The sequence below is a fragment of the Talpa europaea genome (assembly GCF_964194135.1).
Source record: "Talpa europaea genome assembly, chromosome: 1".
NCBI lineage: Eukaryota > Metazoa > Chordata > Mammalia > Eulipotyphla > Talpidae > Talpa > Talpa europaea.
The window spans coordinates 75,432,145-75,455,247 of NC_140073.1; the positions used below are offsets into that span (position 1 = coordinate 75,432,145).

The 23,103-nt window shown below is 33.6% G+C and overlaps 1 protein-coding gene across 5 annotated transcripts in view; it reads right to left on the minus strand.

Annotated features, from left to right (window-relative positions):
* Window positions 1-23,103, minus strand: part of DPP10 (dipeptidyl peptidase like 10) — a gene marked incomplete at both ends in the record, with an annotated part of 1,271,390 nt that overhangs the window by 123,638 nt on the left and 1,124,649 nt on the right. For all 5 annotated transcript variants that reach the window (XM_084246025.1, XM_084246024.1, XM_084246023.1 and 2 more), the window contains 2 exons: window positions 10,421-10,502; window positions 10,603-10,655. In XM_084246025.1, the coding sequence (XP_084102151.1) occupies window positions 10,421-10,502; window positions 10,603-10,655 (135 nt within the window). The remainder of the gene's footprint in view (window positions 1-10,420; window positions 10,503-10,602; window positions 10,656-23,103) is intronic.

The following is a 23,103-nucleotide window of genomic DNA, read 5'->3' on the forward strand; positions in this document are numbered from 1 at the left end:
AATATATAATTATCTATGAACCTTACCCTTTCTCAAATTATAAACCCTTTTCTAATAATTAAAATATAATAATGTCACATATTTCATAGATTATATTCTCTATTACCCTCAGACTGAACCATCAGTTAATTTTATTTTAATATGCTCATTTGCTAACTTCGTTCCTTTACATTTCACATTAGTTATACCTGCAAAATCTTCTATGACTGTTGATATACAATTCAGAGAACAAGTATATATGAACTTGTTGCCTTTTTCTATTTTCAAAGTTCCTGATGTGCTTTAGTTTCCATATACTGTTAAACATAATCACTTTAGTCTTTCAGTCTTTGCTTTATTATTCATAATAAGGTCTAAAACATCTATTTTCATTTATTTATTTATTTATTTATTTATTTATTTATTTATTTATTTTTAAGAAGATTTATTTATTTATACAAGCACTGGGTACAATCAGAAGCGCAGGAGGGTGAGAGAATTCACCAGAGCAAGAGCAGGGAGCAGACCAGGGAGACTGACGAAGTACACTGCTGAGGGTAGCAGTGGGCGGCCGGAGAGGTCTGCGCGCCATGTGGGACGCTCACCTGGCAGCCGGGGATCGAACCGGCAGCTTCGCAACCCAGCACTCAATTGCTGCGCCACTGGGGAGGCCCCATTTTTTTTTAATCAAAGACAGGGCGTCCTTGGAGGCCTAGGGGTTAAGTCTCAGCACAATCACAACTATGGCCTGAGTTTGATCCCTGGCCAGGAAGCTAACCCACATATGGCTCAGCAGATCTCTCCTGTCTCTCTTGTTCTCCTCTTCACATTGTGTTTCAGTAAATCTGCCTATTCTACTCCCCACTCTGTCTCTGATGAGCCTCTTACTCCTCACACCATTGGCCTTCACCCCAGTTCTTCTATGCAAAAAATAGTAAATTAGATGATATGAAGAATTTTTCTTAAAGTCCAGTTTTCCTCCAGGACACAGCCACATTTAATAGTATCTTATGAATTCTGAAAATATGAATTTTCTTTTTATATGTTTAAATATATGTGCAATACATCTATAAGAACAATTTTACAATTGGGATTATTAGAAATATAATGCTACACATGTTCTTGGCTCTATTCTTTTTATTTCTTTTTATTTTATATATATATTTTATATCATTCTTCATTTTTGTACAATGTATGCCTTCTCAGGTATAGTCTCTGTGAAATCCCCACCACCAATTCACCTGTGTCCCATCACCATAGTCCCCTGTGCTCTTCCCTCCCCTGTTTTGATCCTTTTCTCTCCTCCTCCCCTGCAGAATGTCTGATTTATGGTTGGATGGATATATTTTTAACTCAATTTAAAATGTTTGTATCTTGTAGTTTATGTTTTTCATTTCTAACTTAATGTTTTTGTGTTCTGAGAAAATGCTCTGTATGATTATAATATTTTATAATTACCTAGTCTTGTTTTATTTTTTAAAAAAGATTTATCTATTTATACAAGAACAGGGGTATAGGCCAGAGGAGCGGGAGGGTGAGAGGATCACCAGAGCAGGGAGCAGAACAGGCAGACATACTGAAATACACTGCTGAGAGGAGCAGTGGGTGAGGCAGGAGAGGTCTGCTGCACCATGTGGGTATTTCCCTGGCTGGCTGGGAATTGAACCAGTGCTGCAGAGGCTGTGGACAGCTTCACAACGCATGCTCAACCCGCTGCGCCACCGGGGAAGCCCCTAGTCTTGTTTTATAACCCAAGGTATGGACTTATAAATGCCATATATTCTGTAATTATCATGTTTAATGTATAATAAATATCAATTATCATGTTGGTTAATTTTTTGATCATATCTTTTATAATTTTGCATATTTTCTATCTACATGTTTATCTTCTACCGTAAGAAAAGTGTTGAAATTACCAGTTAAAATTTTTAATTTATTTCTTTTTCCTTAAATCTGGTAAAGTATAAGTTTGCCTGAAATCTTTTATTGGCTCTGGGGAGGTTTTGTTCATATTCCTAAATATAGTTTATTTTTATTTTTTTCCCCTAAATATAGTTAAGACTGTGGTTGATTAATAGTATCATAAAAGATAGTTTCATTTCACATTTTCATTTTCTTTGTTCTTCTTAAGACCTAGGAGAGCTCCTCTACCATACTATCTAGTGAATGTATTGAGTTATTTCTGCCACTAAGAGTCTCAACATTAATTCAGACCATGGTTCCCCCAGGGAGTTTTCTATATGCCATTTAATAAATCACAGTAAATCACTACAGTACTGAACTCATCCTAATTGGGATTTTTTTTTTCCACCTCAGGAGTTGTGTAGAATGGTTTACATCTTATAATAAGCACTACTATAATCTTATTTTTTAAGTTTTATTGAGAATGCTGATTGAATGTGAATTGGCATCACCGCAGGACAACCTGTATGGTTAAGAATAATAGATATACAAGAGCTTAGCTGCATATTTAGGAAATGTCATTGATTATCAGCTACACTGTTAATCTTTTCAACTGGTTTGCTTAGCAGGAATGGCATAAGTGTTCAGTACATAGCTCATGCATGATTTGGATTTATGGTTAAAAAAATCTGTAATCCCTGAATCTCTATGGCTTTTTCTCCACACTTTATTATTTAATTTCACATTTGGAGCAACATGAAAAAAAAATGCTGCAGAAATTGCTATTTATGTTGGAGGGAAAGAGACACAGTTGTTGCATTATTATTAAATAACTCAACATTGTTAAAGAGAAATATAGTAGGTTTTCTTTTTTTTTTTAAGTTTTTTTTTTTTTTAATAGAGGCATGTTTTATTTATTTATTTGTTTATACAAGCACTGGGTACAGTCAGAAGCGCGGGAGGGTGAGAGAACTCACCAGAGCCAGAGTGGGGAGCAGAGCAAGCAGACGGACCGAAGTACACTGCTGAGGGGAGCAGCGGGCGGCAGGAGAGGTCTGCGCGCCATGTGGGACCCTCCTCGGGTGGCCGGGGAGCAGCTGAGGATCGAACCAGCGCCGCAGAGGCTGCGGGCAGCTTCACAACCCAGCGCTCAACCGCTGCGCCACCGGGGAGGCCCGAAATATAGTAGGTTTTCATTAGAACTAGGAAACAATAGTTATCCTTTCTAGCAAACATTTGTTCACAGTTTGTATTTATGGTTTATTTGATCTTTTTCCATTTGGAAGGAATATCTAAGTTATAGCTTTAAGTCATTCAAGATGGGGAAAAGGGGAGATAAAGAGGAAGGGATAAAAACATAACTGGGAAGATCACACTGGAATATGACTAAGGCTACCAGAGGGGGATGTGGTGGGGTGGGAGCAAAGGGGAGATGGGAATCTGCTGGATAATTACCAGGGTTATGGTGAAGTAACATACATTTGTAAAGGTATAAACCTACAACCCTAAGACTTTCAACATTTCCTTAATAACTTGAAAAAAAATTAAATCATGCTATTCCTTAAAATTTTATTTCTTTGCATGTTGAGAATTTCCTTATTCTCCCAAGGAATGCCTCTATAAAAAGGTCCGACTTTGTTCTGATATATAACTCCAAAACTCAGCTTGTTGGTCACTTCCTCCAGGAAGTGAGGTCTCTCTCTTGCAAAGTGAAATCTGTGTTAAGATTCTCTTATTTTAGATTCCAAATTGAGTATCCTTACCTTCAGCTCTACCCTCTATGAATTCCTGGAATTCAGAGATTTTGCCTTTTATATTCTTATGATGAACTTGTTTACAATAAAAAAGTTAGAATTGTATTCAGCTAAATAAACCCAGTGAAACACTTCAAATCCAGATGAAGACTAAACACTCCCCTCAAAAGAGAAGTAAATTTCAGACATCCCATCATAAATATTGGTACTTTTTATGATAAAGTATTATTTAAATTTGTTATATTTAAATGTTGAATAAAACATGACAAACAGCATAGATAAAAGGCAATCTCAAATAGCAGATTGGATTGATAATTTTTCTTTTCTTTCTTTCCTTCTTTCTCTCCCTTTCTCCTCTTCCTCTCTCCTCTCTTTCTTGATAATAGCCTGGCAATATCAATACTCACTCTCTAAATCTGTAATCTCCCTATAAAAATCTAAACACCCCCCATTTTCACATGCTGGCACAGACTTCGGTATCTTCTTTGGAAAACTTTTATTATTTTGAATGGAATACCCCTACCTGCTCAGTATATAGTGGCACATGCTACAAGGATTACAAAATTTGAGCACCTGCCTTGCAAGAGTTTACAGCCAACGACAGTAAGATGAAGTCAATAATACTTACGAAATGACTTCTAATAAAGTCAGTACAAATATATTAAAAACAATGTAACTGTCGCTAATAGTATGCAAATCACTCTGTTTTCTCCTTATATCACAATGTGCAATACTTAACTGGAAGGGAATAATCTGAAATGTGTGCCTATAAAGGATCAAAAATGCATATTGATTTTTTGAAAATCTCTAAATTTATATAGAAACTATAAAATGTATTTAAATAATAACAAGACACTATAACGGGCTTATGAGAATTCTTACCTGATTTTTGCATGATTTTTCAGACAGCAAATTCATTTTCCTATAATTTGTACATTGCAATTGCATATTTTTTGTTCTTTTATATATAGATACTGTTATGGTTTATTAGTTATTTCCAGTCTAAATGCTGAGTAAAGATATTCTATTAACTTCTTAATAGTGATTTTTCTGATGCCAAATCTAAAATGAGACCAATTAGAGCTTAGATGTACTTAGCACTAGAAAATGATAAGAGATTTTGTTTTTATTTTCTTTCTTGGAACTAAAAATATTAGATTTTGTTCCAGATAACATGAAGGTAACCTGTTTTCAATTATATCCACTAATAAAGATGAATGAGATAAACAAAAATTGATCCAAATTCATTTATATGGGAAACAGTCTTCATGGCAAACAATTGAGGGTGCTAATGGTGTTAATTTTTTGGCTTCACCTCCTAGCAATTCTGGCTCCAGTGTGCTAGTTAGGAATCAGCACCACACCCACTGCAGTGAATAACTGAGTTGAAGTAGAACTTACTTTTACTGTCCTCTTTACTTCCATGGAAGCTCTGATATGCTTAGGACTGGAAGCCCAAGACTCCATTAAAAATGTGCATGACACCAGAAGCAAGGGGTGAAGGTGTGCATGTTTGCAAGTGACTATGTGTGTGTATTAGCATGCGCACTATGTATGAGTGAATGCATGTGTATATCATGTTTGCACATATCATAGATTTTTGCAATATATGTAGATGTATATTAAAATAATTACTTTTATTTTGAAAAAAATTGACACAATGGAATGTAAGGCAAAATCATATTGAGTTTTAGTAGGAAATATATCAATAACATCTTTGAAAAGTGCCACACTGACAAAAAGAAAATGCTACCTTAAACACCTAGCTTAGGAAGGGATCATGCTCAGTGAAGTCAGCCAGAAAGAAAAAAGAAAAGTACCACTTATAGGAGGAATATATAGGATCCAAATAATGGATCAGTGGAAAGAAAAAAAAAAAGTTATTATAATAAAGTGAAAATCAAAATCAACAAGCAACTATAAACCAGAGACATTCTGCAGCGGGGAGGAGGGAGTTGGATCAAAACAGGGGTGGGGGACCTCCCTGGTGACACAAGGGGTTGAGCTCAGCAATGTGATGCTGTCCATGGCCTTTGCGGGGGCAGGTTTGATCCCTGGCCTGCTGGGGAGCAACCCACATGGCGCAGCAGACCTCTCCAGGCTCGCCCGATGCTCCCCTCAGCAGTGTATTTTGTTACATCTGCCTGTTCTGCTCCCTGCTTTCTCTGGTGAATCTTCTCACCCTCCATGACTCTGGCTTGTACGCCACTTCTTAAAAAAAAATGGGTGGGAAGAGTACAAGGGACTATGGTGATGGGACATGGGTGAATTGGTGGTGGGAATTCCACGGGACTATAATTGAAATGAGAAAGCATACATTGTAAAAAAATGAAGAACGATATAAAAAATAAATATTAAAAAAAAAAAAAAAAAAAAACTAGCTTAAGCCAGCAAGGACAAGAGCCATACTTTAAGTGAACACAATTGTTCAAAATTTCTCTTAATGGAAATGTTTCGATTAAGGAAACTGAAAATCTCCGTGAGTATTGAGCCTTTGCTAATTACTTAAGGTTTTACTATAATTATAAATTTCTAATAACAGTAAAAATGCAGATGATAAGGAAAAATTGGATAATTTTTATTAGTATCTGTACAAATGACCTAAAAATTAGTTTTCCAAAGTATAGGTAATAAAATGAAGAAAAATAACTTCTCTACGTCATAAAATATAAGTAAAACTTTGAATATTTTTAAAGCTCAATGATGGTGCAAGCAAAAGTATAGTGATTTTATTTTACCCAGAATAGACCAAAAAAAAAAATCAAAAATGGAGTCTAATGTTAAGTGTTCTTATCACTAGCCAATCAACCAACCAATCAATCAATCGAGCAAGCCACCGGAAACTGTCAGAATTAATAAATACATTTATGGCATTGAATGTGGTGATGCTTGCATGAGTGCCTACTCATCTCCACCACATCAAGCTCTATACATTAACTATGTACAGTCCTTTGTATGTATACACTAGACTTGTTATAAAGTATTTTTAAAAAAATGAGTCTAAAGTAAAATATTTTCTAAAACTATAGAAATAAAATACAGTATTTACATAATCTAATTCACTTGAATGACTATTTATAAGACAATTTCTAATGCTGAACACAAATCAAATTTTAGATCTCAGTTTAAAACTGGATTTACTTTTATCTATATAAATACTTATAAATTCAGTTCTGGATTATAATAAAAGCATATAAGCCTCAATCTCTGCCTCTGGACTCAATTCCTCACAGCCTATTTTGAACTCTTCTACCAGACTTTCATACATGACTTTTTTTTCATATTACACCATCCTCAAAACTGTCCACAGAAACAAGTCAATCTATCATTAATTCTCACCATGCCCAGTAATTTATTAATCTATATTGTGCCTTACACTAAGATGAGTCCTAGATGGAGGGAGGGAGAGAAAAAGAGAGGAGGAGAAGAGAGGAAAACAGTGAGGGAGAGAGAGGGAGGGCAGCAGGGAAGGAGGGAGCAAGGGAGAGGAAAGAGAAAGAGACAGAGAGAGAGGCAGTACATTCTGTATTCTGCCTTCTCTAGAAATGACTAATGTAGTTCAGTGGCAGAAGAAAGCAATATTAAAAAAAATAGCAATGTAAGTAGACTATATAAAACATTAAGTAAGTTGAGGTAAAATAGAGGAATGTTAGAATCTTTAAAAAAGTAGGCAATTCACTTTGCATGTGGAAAAGTTGGGAAACTGTTATCAGAGGAGAGGAGAGAAAGCATTGACAAAGATGTCTGAAGAGAAGAAAGCAATGACTGGATATACAAAAGGGGATGTCTGAGACTCATGGGAGCAGTGGGTCAGTTTCTGGAAATAGAAAGAGAGATTGAGGTAGAAAAAAAAAAATCTGAGCTTTTGTCCTTTGATGGAGTGGTAAATCAGGTGATACGTTATTTCATCATATCTTGATTGCTACATGCATGATTGTATGTGTCATTTCAATAACTTTTTTTTAAAAGATTTATTTATTTATTTATACAAGCACTGGGTACAGTCAGAAGCGCGGGAGGGTGAGAGAATTCACCAGAGCCAGAGCGGGGAGCAGAGCAGGCAGAAGGACCGAAGTACACTGCTCAGGGGAGCAGTGGGCAGCAGGAAAGGTCTGCGTGCCACACGGGACCCTCCTCCCGGGGGAGGAGCCGGGGATCGAACCGGCACCGCAGAGGCTATGGGCAGCTTCGCAACCTGGCGCTCAACCGCTGCGCCACGGGGGAGGCCCTCAATAACATTTTGTAACCCTGTGTGAGCTATATATAAAGGATCTGTGCTTTTAACAAATCTCTTTAGGCAGTCGATGTATTTGGGTAGCCAGCAATTGGGGAAGGAATATTAGAAAGTGAGCTGCTAGAGGAAAGGATGGGTGGAGTCAAATGAACAGTTATCACTTATTGAGTGCTGAGTATGCTGTGATGGTTTATTTTATGTGTGAACTTGGCTAGGTTATGGTGCCTCACAGTTTATTCAAACAGCCTTGTTAAAGTATTTTGTAGATGTGATTAACATTGACAACGAGTGGATATTTAGTAAAGAATAATGTGGGTGGTCATCATCCAATCAGTTAAAGGCCATAATTGGAAAAACAACTTTCCCAAATAACAATATTTGTCTCAAGACTGTGCTCAACATTGCAACATTAATGCTTACTTGAGTTTTCAGCCTGACAGACTGCCTCAGCTTTTGGACTTGCCAAACCCCATATGCACAAGGTCCATTCTCTATCTCTATTCCTCTATGTTTCTGACAGTCTGTTTGGCTGTCTGTCTATCAGGAGACAGACCACACATACATACAGACACACATACCACATTGGTTGTTTTCTGGAGAATCCTGACGTGTTATTCCCTATCTATTTATATTTCAAACATAATTCAGCAGTTATGATTTCATTTTAGCATGAACAAGCTAAACTCAGAACAGTTAACCTTTCTTAAGACACATAAATAAACAAGCAAACAAACAAATAAATAATCTAGATGAGCTGAAGGTCTTGTGATTCAACATATTTTTCTAATTAGTAAAATGAATTTCCCTTCTCAAATGCAAACTAAATTGATTTTCCAAATCTTTCAACTCTTGTGATAGAATATAAGTAGATTTTGTTGTTATATATCAATTCATGTGAATGTATGCATTATATGAATTTTTTAATGTTTAAAGGAATGATATCAGCTTTTGAAAAGAAAAAAGACACACACTCTCATAACAAAAGCCTTTTCAATTAAATGCCTTGCATACTTTTTTTGTTTTAGGACCCACCATATCTTTTTAAAAAACTTTTACAATAGCTAATGTGGTCTATTCACTGCCTTCTCTAACTAATTCATGTATGTTTGTTTGTTTTTTTAATGTCAGTTTTTTTCCACAAAGCTTGCCACATTCAGAATTGCCTTTCCCCACACCTAGTGCTGCTGGAAAATTCTCCATTTTTTGAGTTCTAGATCAGAACCTCTTTATCTATAAATTATGTCAATCTCTTCTCTAAAATCAGAGGTTTCTTTTATAGCAAATAAAATTAGAAACTGAAAATTAATGATGTGGATTTAATTGTCCTTAGTTTGTAAATACTGCAGTCCTCTAATTAATTTAATGGAAAACTAATTAAAACATTGTAGTGACTCATCTCTAATAAAATCTTATTGCTGAGTTTGCTGATAGCTTCAAATATTGACAAAGCTGTCATATTCACATGAAATGGACCATAAACCATTTGAAAAGATGTGACCTTTGACTGATTTTGAATTTATGGTTCTCAACACACAAAAGATAACCTTAACAAATGTGAAATTTATCCTAAAATTTCCCCAAAGGACCATGGAAACTGTCATTATACAGAACTTAGGCCTAATTCTCCACAAAAGTAGAAATACTGAAATTACTAAAGAAATTAAAAGTAACTATATTTATACCACCCTTTAAAAATATATAAAGATTAACATTTATTATTATATGCCAAATACTTTTTGAAGGGTTTTATATATAGGAATTCAACTAGAATAGCACAGTTAGTAAAGTGCTGTTACTGTTACCATTTTAAAGTAAAGGAAATGAAGCATAGAGAAATTAACTAATATCCTCAAGTTCAACAGCTTATAAGTAATGGACCCATGATTCAGCTATCTGCAAAAGAACTTCTACCAGAGGACCTATAATTTTCATGGACATTTACTATTTTAATGATTTTCTCAAATATATCGAGGAATAAAGAATCAATATCACACAGGAATCATTAAAGAAAACACATGTGATTAATATACTTCCTTAAATGTATCAGACTATTATTATTTTGGTATAGATGCCAGGTTCCTTCAGAACAAAGGTATCATTTGAAACCAATCAAAATTTTAAAGATTTTTTTCAAGGTTCTTTCCAGTGGCTAGGACTCTCTAATATTAGGTCTTAGTATACTTGGAACTCTTCCAGGTTTCACTGTTAACTATCTGTGACATCATACAATACTCTATAAACAATACTCTATAAAATACTCTATAAACAATGCTCTACAATACTCTATAAAATTAATCTTTTTAAATTAATATATAAATAATATCAGTATCAAATAATACTAGTGTTATTTGATAAATTTTTAAACTATATCAAATAATATATACTAGTATTATTTGATATGTTCTTAAATTAGAATACTAGATAAAGATATCAAGATAAATAGACAAAAATCAAATGTAATGGGACAATTTTTACAAGACAGTGATTTCTGTAAATATGTTCTGTAGGCTGCAGCTGATAGTATTTGGTGCATCACATTGCCTGTGCTTACCAGCTGCTGCCCTTGGACACCCCAGGCCGCATACTGCAGTATGGAGTCCTCTACTTCTGGAGGATTTAACTCCCAAACTTCCCTTGAAAAAAAGGTAAATATTTTTTAATAAACAAATTGGCATCCACTAGAACAACCAAGTTTGATAATTGCTCATGAAAACAGAAAATCAAAGAACTTACCTAGTGTGTATGTTGTAAATCACATAGGAAGCAGTATATGAATAATGAAAAATCTGAAATAAAAAAAAAAAGAGTGATCAACCTCACTTTGGCTAAAGACTCTAACTTAATCGGTATCTTCATCTTCATAAAATCTAGAAAAATGTGAAATATACCAGTAGAGGAGTTTGTTCCCTTATCTAAGCATTCTGCAACAGACTCTCAACTATCTTCTTCCATCACTCCCATCCTTACTCGGTTCTACTCTATACTTAGTAGAACTGCGATATTGCTTTCTCCTGAAAATTTTTCAGTGACACCTCACTGAATATTAAATAAAATCCAAACTGCTTTATCAATGAATGAGGCTTTTGGTGTTTTGGGTTCTACATGTTGTTCCATCCTCCATTCATTCCTTTCCACAGACTCCTTCTGTATATTTAAACATTTTCTGCCTTTTTTCCCTAGGACATATTATTCAAACCACACAGGTGGAAATTTCCCCTCTTTAATACAGCTCGTATTAACCCTCTCAATTGAAAATCTTCTCTGTATCAATTCTCTTTGATTTCTTAGGACACTTTTCACCCTATAGTATAAATACAGTATATTTCTCCTTTTTCCCACTAGAATGTTGCTCGTTCCAGGTATGAACATTCCTGTCTATATGAAAAATACAATCAATATTTGTTACGTACTGATTCCAATAGGGAAAACTCAAGCAACTTCATGTGTTTGTTGGTGGACACAAAAATGAAATAACAACCTTCAACTCTTCATAGTAATAACTGAAAATCATATATTTAAGTTTGATTGCAAGTAAGTGATCTTCAAGAGACCTTAGTGCCATCTTTAAAAGAACCCATAAGTGCTCATAAGAGAGTGACATTAAGTCCTAAACATATGACCACAGAAGATAATGCAAAGATAGCTCTATATTTTGGTTCTTACTAATTGCAGAAGATGAAATAGGGGGATATAGAGGAGATGAGAAAAGTTGTCAAATATGAGTTAGGGAAATAAATGATGTCTATGGTATCATACAATGATTATTTTTTTTTCCTAATCTAAGTAAATATACTGAAGAAAATATTCCTGTATTTAGCTATGTTCAGTTATATTATTATTTCTGGAATTTATAGAACTTATATTGATGTTTTCATTTTTCACCATGCAATTATAAAAACTTCTTTTATTCCTTAGTGGCTGTACATTGCACACATATAATACTGTCAATTAAAATTCCCTGAGAGTCAAACTGTTATATCTTCTTGCTGCAATTCCCCAATTTCTTTTGGAATAATTATTAAATTTGAGATCATCTTTATTAAACATGTATCGATACAAAAAAAATTTTTTTTTTGGTGGCATCCATTTTGTAGTACACATTGTATTCTATTACATTTTTATTTGACTACAAATCTTAAACCCTGAATTTACTACTAGAGTTGACAAGAGGTAAGAAATATGACCACCTCTATAAACATTTTTGCCCATCTCAGAAACTTCTGTTGCCAAAGTAAACTGCCAAGAGAGCACTTGGTCTTCCACATAACAAATGTGCCAATGATGTTATGGACAAAAGGAGACTATTCATACCACCCATTAATCATATAGCTCATTGCACCGAAATTCTAGGCTTACTTCCTGTCAGTCAAAGCAGGTCAAAACAACTACAAGGACAAAACCAAATATAACCATTGACCTTTGGTCTTTTTGAATACTCTATGCTATAGAGGTTATTGACTATTCTGAAAATATGATTCCAGAAGACTTAAGATTTTTGGAGTCTAAATCGTGATTTGTAGAGGGTGATTTTTAAAGTTCTTTCTGCTTGGAAGTTCTTAGCCTGATATAGCATGACTTCTCTCAGTTGGTATACTGAGGTGCAAGGCCACAATAAAGAAGGTACCTTGTCTTACCTGCAAACACTTAGAGAGCTGAAGTAACAGGCTACCATATTGCAGACTCATCTAGGGTAGTCTACAGAGCCAAATGACTGAAGCCTTGCCTTCTCCTAGAATAGTATTCTTTCTTCTAACTTCACCATCTTTTGATGTGTATGTGAATGTGTACTCATGGCAGATCTCATAGATTTCTGATTTTGTTAACTTTCCCCACATTTAAACTTTCCCCACATTATTCTATACCCACAACAGAATATAAAAAATATGTAATAGAAAAATATTAAACAGGGATAGATGGAAAGATATCTTGCTCCTACGAACACGAGCCAGCATTTCACTCCTATGTTTTGGAGCATTTAAAATAGCAATGTCATCAATAAAGAGCAAAAGCACGAAAAACACAACACTCAAAAGACTATGAAAAACACATTAATTAACAATGAAACAAGAAATCAAAGTGTCTCCTTGTTTGACTTCATCTGGAAAGTGTGTCATGCAACTCAAAGGTTCTGTTGTTTGTACATGTCTGAATGATTTAGAAAGCAGAAAGATTAGTGACTGTGAGGATACAAGTAAATTTTAGGAAGAAGGCAAATTTGCAAATGCAGAATCAGCAACTAACAAATATTGGTTGGACTTATTATAGACATAGTATGAAATTACTGAAAGAAAGAAAAAGCAGGTGTTTTTAAGTCCTCTCAGAACTTGAGCACAAAAGAATTAGAGAAGTTTTTCAACACAGTGGTATTCATGCTTTATAGGTAAAATTAGTTGCAATGATTTATTGATCAAATGTACATAAAGCAACAGCCTCTGTTAGACTAAATACTTTTTTTTATAAAAGTTACTTTTTTAAGAAAAAGATCTTGAGAATAAAAATACTTTTATTATCAGTTGAAAAACTTATTTATTCCTATATGTTATCATTCAATTTATAAATACTTACTGAATACAAGTTCTGTGCAAGCTCATAAATTGGAAATCTTCACAGATGCAAAGACCATAGTAAATGTGATGTTCTGTACCCAGGGAGCTTGTGATCCAACCAGGGTTACACGGTTATGAATTTTAGATTAGTAAGGGATGCTCTTTTGCAGGTCATCGTTAAATTAGAATTTGCAGATTATAAACTTATAGGCTTTCCAAGAAGAGATTAAGTTTTTTTTTTCAAGAATGCACTATAGAGAAGATAACAGTTGACTTAGGCATTGAGTGATTAAAATAGCTGAGAAAAATGCAGCTACTGTAACAAACTTCAGGTTATCCTATAAATTCCTCAACTGGGCATTACCTATATTCCTAACTCTGTTTTGTGCTTTATATATTTATAATATTTAATGCTTAAATTAACTTCAAGAAAGATACTATTGTTCATAATTCCTATTTCAGGTTTGGGAACAATTTCATTCCATGTCTGATTACAATCCATAATGTATCTTAATCTCTTTGCATACTTTCAGGGAGCTCAAACAGAAAGCACGACTCCAGCTTTGCAAAGATTCATTTTTGAAAAACCTATTATGCCACCCTCCAAGATTTATTGACAGGAGTAGGCATGGATTAATTGTGATTACCACAGTTAAGAGAGATTTCGTTTTGGAAATATGATCTAATATACCAGATTAAACATGTAAATCCCTCTTCTCTAGCAGTTTTTCACACTTTTTACTTGGAATATCAATTATCACATAAGACATCTATGGGGATTCATGTCAAGGAGAGCTACACTTACAAGAAAAAGGAACTGGGTACTCCAGTAATTTATGCGTAAATCATAAGTTTATGTCTCTGGGTGTTAAAGCTTTTTCTGCTCTGCAGTTAAACTGCCAAATTGGTAAAAATAGCAAGCATTTCCATGGTCTGAAGAATTTAAAACAGTATTATAGAGTTGCCACTGACTTAAATAGTTAGGAAAATTAAACTGTGAGGGAGCAAATTTCTGAGTAAATAGTGTTTATGAAAGAATGCCAGGGAAAGAAATGACAGATTGAGTAAAAGTGTGTTAGTATCTCCTGGAACTAGGTGGTACAAAGATGCCACGTTTGTCCTAGAATAGTGAAATATGTTTTGGGCTGAGTGAGTAGTGATCCTGCTGTTGGAAAAATATTAACTTTATTATGTAGTAAACAACCAGACTCTCTGGCAGGATAAAATGCAGTAAATGCAATTCACAACAATATAAACTACAGTTCTACAAAACTCTTTCTAAAATGTTGATTTAAAAAAAAAAACAACTTTCTGAATACTGTGGGCAGGCAAGTATTGGTTAAAAGGGAAATAAATATAGGAAGGAATTAAAGTTATAAATATTATTAATCAGTATTTTAATCTACTGTCATTCGTTTTGTTACTTAATGCTCAACATAAACTTCAAGCTTATTATCCATCCAGGATATTCAATTAGTAAAACCAGGATGGGAACCAATATCTTATTGATTCCAAACATGTAATCATTGTCCAAATATTTTACAGCATAGGACAAGCACACAGGCTTATGCTAAATGGTCAACATGCTAAATCAATAATCTAAATACTAAACATATGTGTGCTGATGAAGAAGTTAAAGTTAGGTGCTGCTTTTATTTGACTCAATTTTTGACAAAATCTATATAGAAAAAATGAAAATAAACTTGGCTAATTAAAACCAAAAATGTAATTATCGGTCATAAAAACACTTTGGTCATTCTGTTAGTCTATAGATATTGTTACCACACAAGATTCATGGTAGAGTAATATGTTTTATTTTCCTTGCCTTATGTGTATTTTCCAGACTTCCCATTTTTAAAAAAAAAAACTGTTTTGGTGATGTCACTGTTCATGGGGTAGTCACTTTGGATTGAAATATGATACTGTCGGGCCTCCCAGGTGGCGCAGTGGTTGAGCGCTGGGTTGCGAAGCTGCCCACGGCTTCAGCACTGGTTCAATCCCCGGCTGCTCCCGGGCCACCAGAGGAGGGTCCCACATGGCACACAGACCTCTCCTGCCGCCCGCTGCTCCCCTCAGCAGTGTACTTCGGTCCTTCTGCCTGCTCTGCTCCCCGCTCTAACTCTGGTGAATTCTCTCACCCTCCCGCGCTTCTGACTGTACCCAGTGCATGTATAAACAAAACAAACAAACTAAATAAATAAAGGAAAAAAAAAAACATGCCTCTATTAAAAAAAAAAAATTCTAAAAAAAAAAAATATGATACTGTCAGCATGCTATTAAAGTGTATGACCTAATAAGAGATCATATGAGGTAAACATGTTTTCATTAAATATAGTAATTGTATTTAAGGAAATGGATTTAAGTATTAAAATTATCTGAGTATCCTTTTTCAATTTTAGGTAGTACTTTTTGAATTTCAGGTATAATATATCCTGTGCTATAATATATCCTGTGCTCAGGATATATTATAACTGACCTGCAGCCAGTATGAGAACAATATAATTTATCATACAACAAGGGCTTTTGAATGAACAGAACAGCTCATTTTCTAATATATAACAGTTATACAAATTAACTCATCGGCACAGATAAATCCACTTCAAGTTGTTCATAGAATTCAGTTCATGAGATGTCCCTAATGCAAAATTTCATTTCAAAGACACTTCATAGCACTGGTTTTTCAATTATTTATATTTAACATTTAACTTTAAACATAATATACTGCTGACTAAAGTACCAACTTCACTGATAATACCACTCTTTATAAAAATATATTTTCATGTACTAGACCTTTCTGCATTCATTAATGCAAATAAGCCACTGTCATACCAACTGGCATTAAACTCTTTGTACCATCATTGAAAATATCTGGTTTGAAAACCTGAAGAGCACTTAAAGGTCAACTGCTGTCAGTAGTGCAAGTAGGTTTTTAATTTGCACTGAAATAAATTTCAACATCAACTAGCTACTGATAAACTAGTGTTCTTTTGAGCATAGCAATGCAAAAATAAATATATAGCAATTAGGACAGAGAGACAAACTTTCAATCCTGTTCCTACTTATGCTAGAATTGGAAAGGCAAGGATGAAAATGAATGTCTCAAAAATAGGTACTCTAAATCTTGACTATCTAACTGCAAGTATTATGAATGAAATGCAAATGCATATTAAGTAAAATTGAGTAGCCACATATGGAACAGAAGAAAGTATTCATTGCATTTCTCGCCAATTTGGCATAAAAGTTATTCATTTCAATGTGGTCAAATCTTAGCTTGGGATTCTTGAACAGGATGCATGAAAAACAAATAATTCACTTATCAGGAATATAGAGAAAACAAGATATACCTAAATCTTATGTCATAAGATTGTAAAAATATTACGTGGCTATGATTTAGTTATTACATAAAGCTAAGTCAAAAGGATGGAACCAGAGAAGTCAATTCTACCTCAACTGCAATTTGTTCATTATTTACTAAATGTTTTACTATCAATCAGGAAAAAAACAAACTCAAAGTAGTTGTATGAATTTTGTATTAGTCACTTTTTACAACATATATTCTCAGAGGTAATTAAGACTCATTTGTGTTGAATGATTTTTAAGTAATTTGAAAAATGTAATATATATATAATTTTCAATAATGTATATCTTACATATTTATATATATTAATAACTATAGAGGATGGTCAGATCCTTTGAAATATATAAAATGTTGATATTATTTTCATTTTACATTTAGTATGTATTTCCACAAAGAAAGACTTGTAGGTCAGAGGATATGCACATTTTACATTTTGATTCATATTATGATTCATTCTCTAGAAACGTTTAAAAAAATCATACTTTTGTGTGCTATATATGTATCTTTTTTTTTTAATGTCAAAATAAACCAACTGTTACCTACTGTGTTGAGTTGGGTTGTTTGAATGGCAAAAACAAAAACAAAACATAATTATTGAGAATGTGATGGAGATTGAATATATCATCACAAGTTTTTAATGCTGTATATGTCTTCATTTTTGAATTTTCTGTAAATGTCTTTTCTGCGGGGTCATCCTTCTTTTTCCTTTTGATCTCTAAAAACTCTTTTATATTGCAAAATATAAATTTGTTTCCATGAGTACAACAATATTTTACCCAACTAATGTTTGCCTTTTCACTTTGGTGGTTTCATGTGTGTGTTTATAGATATTTTAAATCTTTATAATATAATTTCTTCAAGTTATTTCTTATTTTAGATCCTAGTACCATACCAAGAGAAGAGTCACTAAGTATTATGATCATTATGAACTTGAATTATTTTTCCAGCATTTTTTAATTAATGATCCTGTCAATCCAGCTAAAACTACTTTTGTTTAAGGTATGAATTATAAATCCAGTTTTTATTTATATTCCACAAGTAACCAGGCAGTTTTCCAATACATTGGTTTGGTAAATTTATTTTTCATTCTTCTTTTTTTTTTAAGATTTATTTATTTATTTATGCAAGCACTGGGTACAGTCAGAAGCGTGGGAGGGTGAGAGAATTCACCAGAGCCAGAGCGGGGAACAGAACAGGCAGACTGACGAAGTACACTGATGAGGGGAGCAGCGGGTGCGGCAGGAGAGGTCTGTGCACCATGTGGGACCCTTGCGGGGGACCAGGGATCGAACCGGCGCTGCAGAGCCTGTGGGCAGCTTCTCAGCACAGCATTCAACCACTGCGCCACCAGGGGAGGCCCTATTTATCATTCTTTATTGTAATATTATTACTTAATCTCATCTATAATTTTGATCTTTTCTTAACTTTTTTAAACCTACATGTCTTTTCCTGTCTGGATAGTCCCAATATAATTTAAAATTCATTTTACTTTGAGAAAATTAATCCCATTTCATTCTTATTTTAGAAAAAAATATGTACTCCAAATCTTGACAATCTAACTGCAAGTATCATGAATGAAATGCAAATGCATACAATTAAGTAAAATAAGTCACACTGAAAAGGTTAACAGATCTATGATTCCAATTAGATGACATTATTATAAAGGGAAGCCTATGTAATGATAAACATTTCAGTGGTTGCCATGGATCAGGTGAACAGAGGGATTAATAGGCATAACACAGAGGATTTTTAGGGCAGTGACAGTATTTTCTGATGTTATAATGATGGACGTATGTCATTATACATTTGTCCAAACTTATAAAACATATTATACCAAGAATAAGCCCTCGTGTACACTATTCACTTTGGTTCATGTCATAACAATGTGTATTCAGCAATTATAACAAATGTGCCCCTATGATTCAGAAATATTGATGGGACTGTGTATAGGGTGGGGTATAGATATATTGAATTCTTTGTGATTTCAGCTCAACATTGCTTTTAATACAAAACATTTAAACTCCACTTTTTTAATAAAAAGGTAAATATATAAATATAAGTCTTACTTTCCTGATTATTAAAACTTAAACTAAACATTAAACTGAGAAAGGGATTAAATATTATGAAAGGAAAATTGTATTGTCTATTATCTTTAAAAAACCCTCAAGTCATTTATTAAAATACATTTTTATTGATCATGAACATAATTTACTTGTTCATTTTTTTAATATATATATTTTTTTAATAGAGGCATGTTTTATTTATTTATTTGTTTGTTTGCTTGTTCGTTTATACATGCACTGGGTACAGTCAGAAGCGCGGGAGGGTGAGAGAATTCACCAGAGCCAGAGCAGGGAGCAGAGCAGGCAGAAGGACCGAAGTACACTGCTGAGGGGAGCAGCAGGCGGCAGGAGAGGTCTGCGCACCATGTGGGACCCTCCTCTGGTGGCCGGGGAGCAGCCAGGGATCGAACTGGCGCCGCAGAGGCCGCAGGCAGCTTCGCAACCCAGCGCTCAACCGCTGCGCCACCGGGGAGGCCCCTACTTGTTCATTTTTTATCTAATATATTCTATCATTAATTTAAGTCTGCAAGATAGTATAATAGTAAAGATGTTTAGAGTCAATTTTCAATTAAGGTGAATTTTTCCAGGCAATTTTTTAGTATTCATCAAAATAAATGTAATTCTAATTCACAAAAAAAATTGAATCATGCATAATGAAGTCTTTGTAGTCAATTGGTATAAACACCTAAATTGCACCTAATTCCATCATTATAATGGAGAGTAGAAAAATTATCATATGAAGGCAAAATAAAATTAACTGAAAATGGTCAAATTTCAGAAACTTATGATTGCTCCTGAGAAGGGGACAAATTAGAAAACAATAATGACAAATCTGTAGGAAGAATTAGAACCAATAGTCTTGCCATTGTAGGTTGGGTGATAAAGGGTCTGTTAGATTGTATGGCTCAATATGCACTGTGAAAACTTGGATGAGAGAGAGAACTTTGTTTCAGAGTCCTGATGATGATCATGAAGGAAAATAATGATTTTCTTTTAAAGAATGGGAGTTTACTGGAATAAGTAACAAGGGAGAATTCTTATTAAAATAAAAAGTGAGGGTTGAAAATATATGCAAATAACTCAGCCTGGAATAAAAACATAGACAAATATTGATATAAGAGTAATGTGTTCTTTCTATGATGCTTAGGGAAAATGACCAAAGAGCAAGCTGATGAGAAAGATCTGTACTTCAAAAGAAAAAAAGAACTCCACAGACTTTACAAAGCATTATTGTAATGGAAAATTAGCATTTAAAAACATGTTTTCTCTCATAACAGATGTAATAGGACTGATTTCAACATAAAATCTATTGAATCTCTCCATTTATAAGGTTCCTTATTGCATGTGTCTCAAATACATACAGAATTGACTTTTAATCTCAGTGGCTTCATGTATATTCATCTGCACATCAAACTGGTTATTACCAAAACCAGAACAATTTCCTGAAGGGCCAAATTATCAGCTATGAACTCTACCAAACCCACTGAGCCTCAAAAATACCAAATAGATTATCCTAAAACCATCCTGTAGAGCAGGTACCAGAGCCTGAGGTTCCTATTCAAGAATAGACCTCTTTCCATCTTTGGACACAATATGACAAAAGCATACAACTATTGACAAAGGGGAGACATCACAATATATTTGTTCCAATAACCAGAAGATAAAGTGAAGATTATTTCAAAAAGAGGAAACTGAAGTGCGTGGATCTGACTTTTTCCCCTTTGTTCCCATGTCTGCCTGATTGTAGAAGCCTAGTATGACACTTGATTAATCAGCATCTAATGACTCAAAGTTATCCTCCCAATTTAAAAAATGTATTATGATGCTGGTCAAATTTTCTGCACCATAAGAATCAGTGGAAGCACTATAAAAAAAGATAAATTTCAGGAAATCACCCAAGGTGAGACCTTGAAATCTGCAGTTAACTGGGAGCCACATGTCATCCTGACTGTAAGACAGCTTTGGGAAATGCTCTTCTGATCTATCAGCACTCCCTTGTTTAGAGCCTATGTAACTGAAAGGAAAAATTGAAGCTGGAGATGTTTCATGATACAACATGAGAAAAGGGCTTCAGAGTCAATGTTCTTCCCCAATGTGAAATTAATAATCACTTTAAGACTACAAAGGGGAGTTATTCTCAGCAAGGGGGTAAGTTTTAAAATTTCTTCCCAGTGCTAAATCATGGTTAGAATCCAGAAGCACACAGGTATAGACAGAGAGCAAGTGAGCATCTTGGTTTAGAACACCCTGATTTTCTTTAATTACTCTAATTAAGGCTTTGGAATTTCTGAAATATATATAACCCACATATGTGAAAACTATCATAGTCCTGACTATGATTAGAAAAAATAAGGGAATTTAAGAAAGTATCAGAATTTAGGAAAGGGAAATTTAGGAAAGTATCATAACATATTAAACTAGATGAGAAAAGATTGGATAGAAAAAATACTTTCTCAATGAAAATTAAGGTATATAATATGCAATAGGAATTTAACCTCAGAAGCCAAGTAGATTTAAACTCCAATAAATCATATTCTGGACAGGGGATGTTTTAAGTTCCATATTTGGATGATAACATGACTTATCAACCTGGCGACTAGTTAAGACAATGCTTGTGAAGTCCTTAGCATATATTTGGTGTTCAATAAACACCAGATACTATTATTTTGCTGTTGTTATTATTATTGCTATTATTATTAACAATTATTATTAAAATACCGTGTTTGAAGTAATTAAATCATTCATATTCAGATATTTTATTATACAGTATTGGTTTTAATTATACAATTCTGAGACAAATCATTTATCCATGTATTGTTGAACATACCTTGATGCCCTAAACTCCAAATTAACAACTGCATTCAAGATAATAGTACTTGGAATGGAATGAAGAGATAGGGATATTCCTCACAGATGTTTCCCTTAGTCTATCTTATTTCTGTCTAGAAATGTTCTCTGTGATATTAACTCACTTGTATAAGATATTTGTGGGAAAAAAGTGATTAAGTTAATTCATCCTGAGGTTGATTAAGATAGTCAACTGAACAATAAAATTGTGTTTGGTTATAATACTACCCTACCGAATACTATCCTACTCAAGGAAAGGACAGAAGTCAATGGAATGAGGAAAATAATAAAGAAAATTGATGAAAGCAAAAACATTTTCTTTTCAAAGATTAATACATTGTTAATGCTATGAGACAGACAAAAATAAATAGACAAAATTATAATATTAGAAATAAAGAATATCATCAAATTATTACAATGATAGAAAGGGAACAGTAAAAAAATCTAGATTTATACAGTTGATAAATTAAATCAACAAATTATTTGAAAGACACACAACTGCATAATTTAATTCAAGATGAAGTACCTAAATATTCCTATAGTATTGAAGAAATTAAGTTTTGTTTTTTTTTAAATAAAGAAGACTGCAGGTCTCAATGACTTTGTTGACGAACTCTACTGAAAGATGAACTCAAGTTCAACAAATTATAGGAGAAAATACTTTCTCATCCATTTTAGGAGGCCAGTGTTATTTAATACCAAAATTATATTAAGGCATTAACACAAATAAAAGTGATCAATATTCTTCATGAACATAGGTCCAAAAATTAACAACATTCTAATAAACTACCAGATAAAAAAAGAGATTATTTTATGATCACTGGATATAAATATCACTATTTTATCATAAAATATCACTATTTTATGAACATGGGATATATCCTAGATGTAGGATATATCTAGATACATCTAGGATATATCCTAGATGTAGGAGAATGACCTGACATTTAAAAATCAAGTATTATAATTCATATAATAAACAGCCAAAAATAAGAATTTTATATAATAATAGATGCAGAAAAATCATTTGACATTTTATATGCACTCATGATTTAAAACTCTGAGAAATGGTAATTAGAAGCAAATACCCTCAATGTGATAAACAGCACTACAAAACCAAAACCAGACAGTTTACATCACACTTCATGGTAAATGATTAAATGATGTGGTGATTTCTAGCCAGTGTTAGTAAATTAAATTGCATGCATTAAAAAGAAAAAAAAACTTTATTCTCAACTGACAGAATTGTCTATTTAGAAAACCCAAGGGACCGATAATAGTTGTCTAGAATGGATAAATTACTTTAACAATATCTAAGTGTAAAATGCTATTATAGAAAAATGAGTCAAAAGTTCTATATCACCAATAAACAATTTGGAATTGGATTTTAAAAAGCAGTGCCAATTGTATTAGTGTCAAC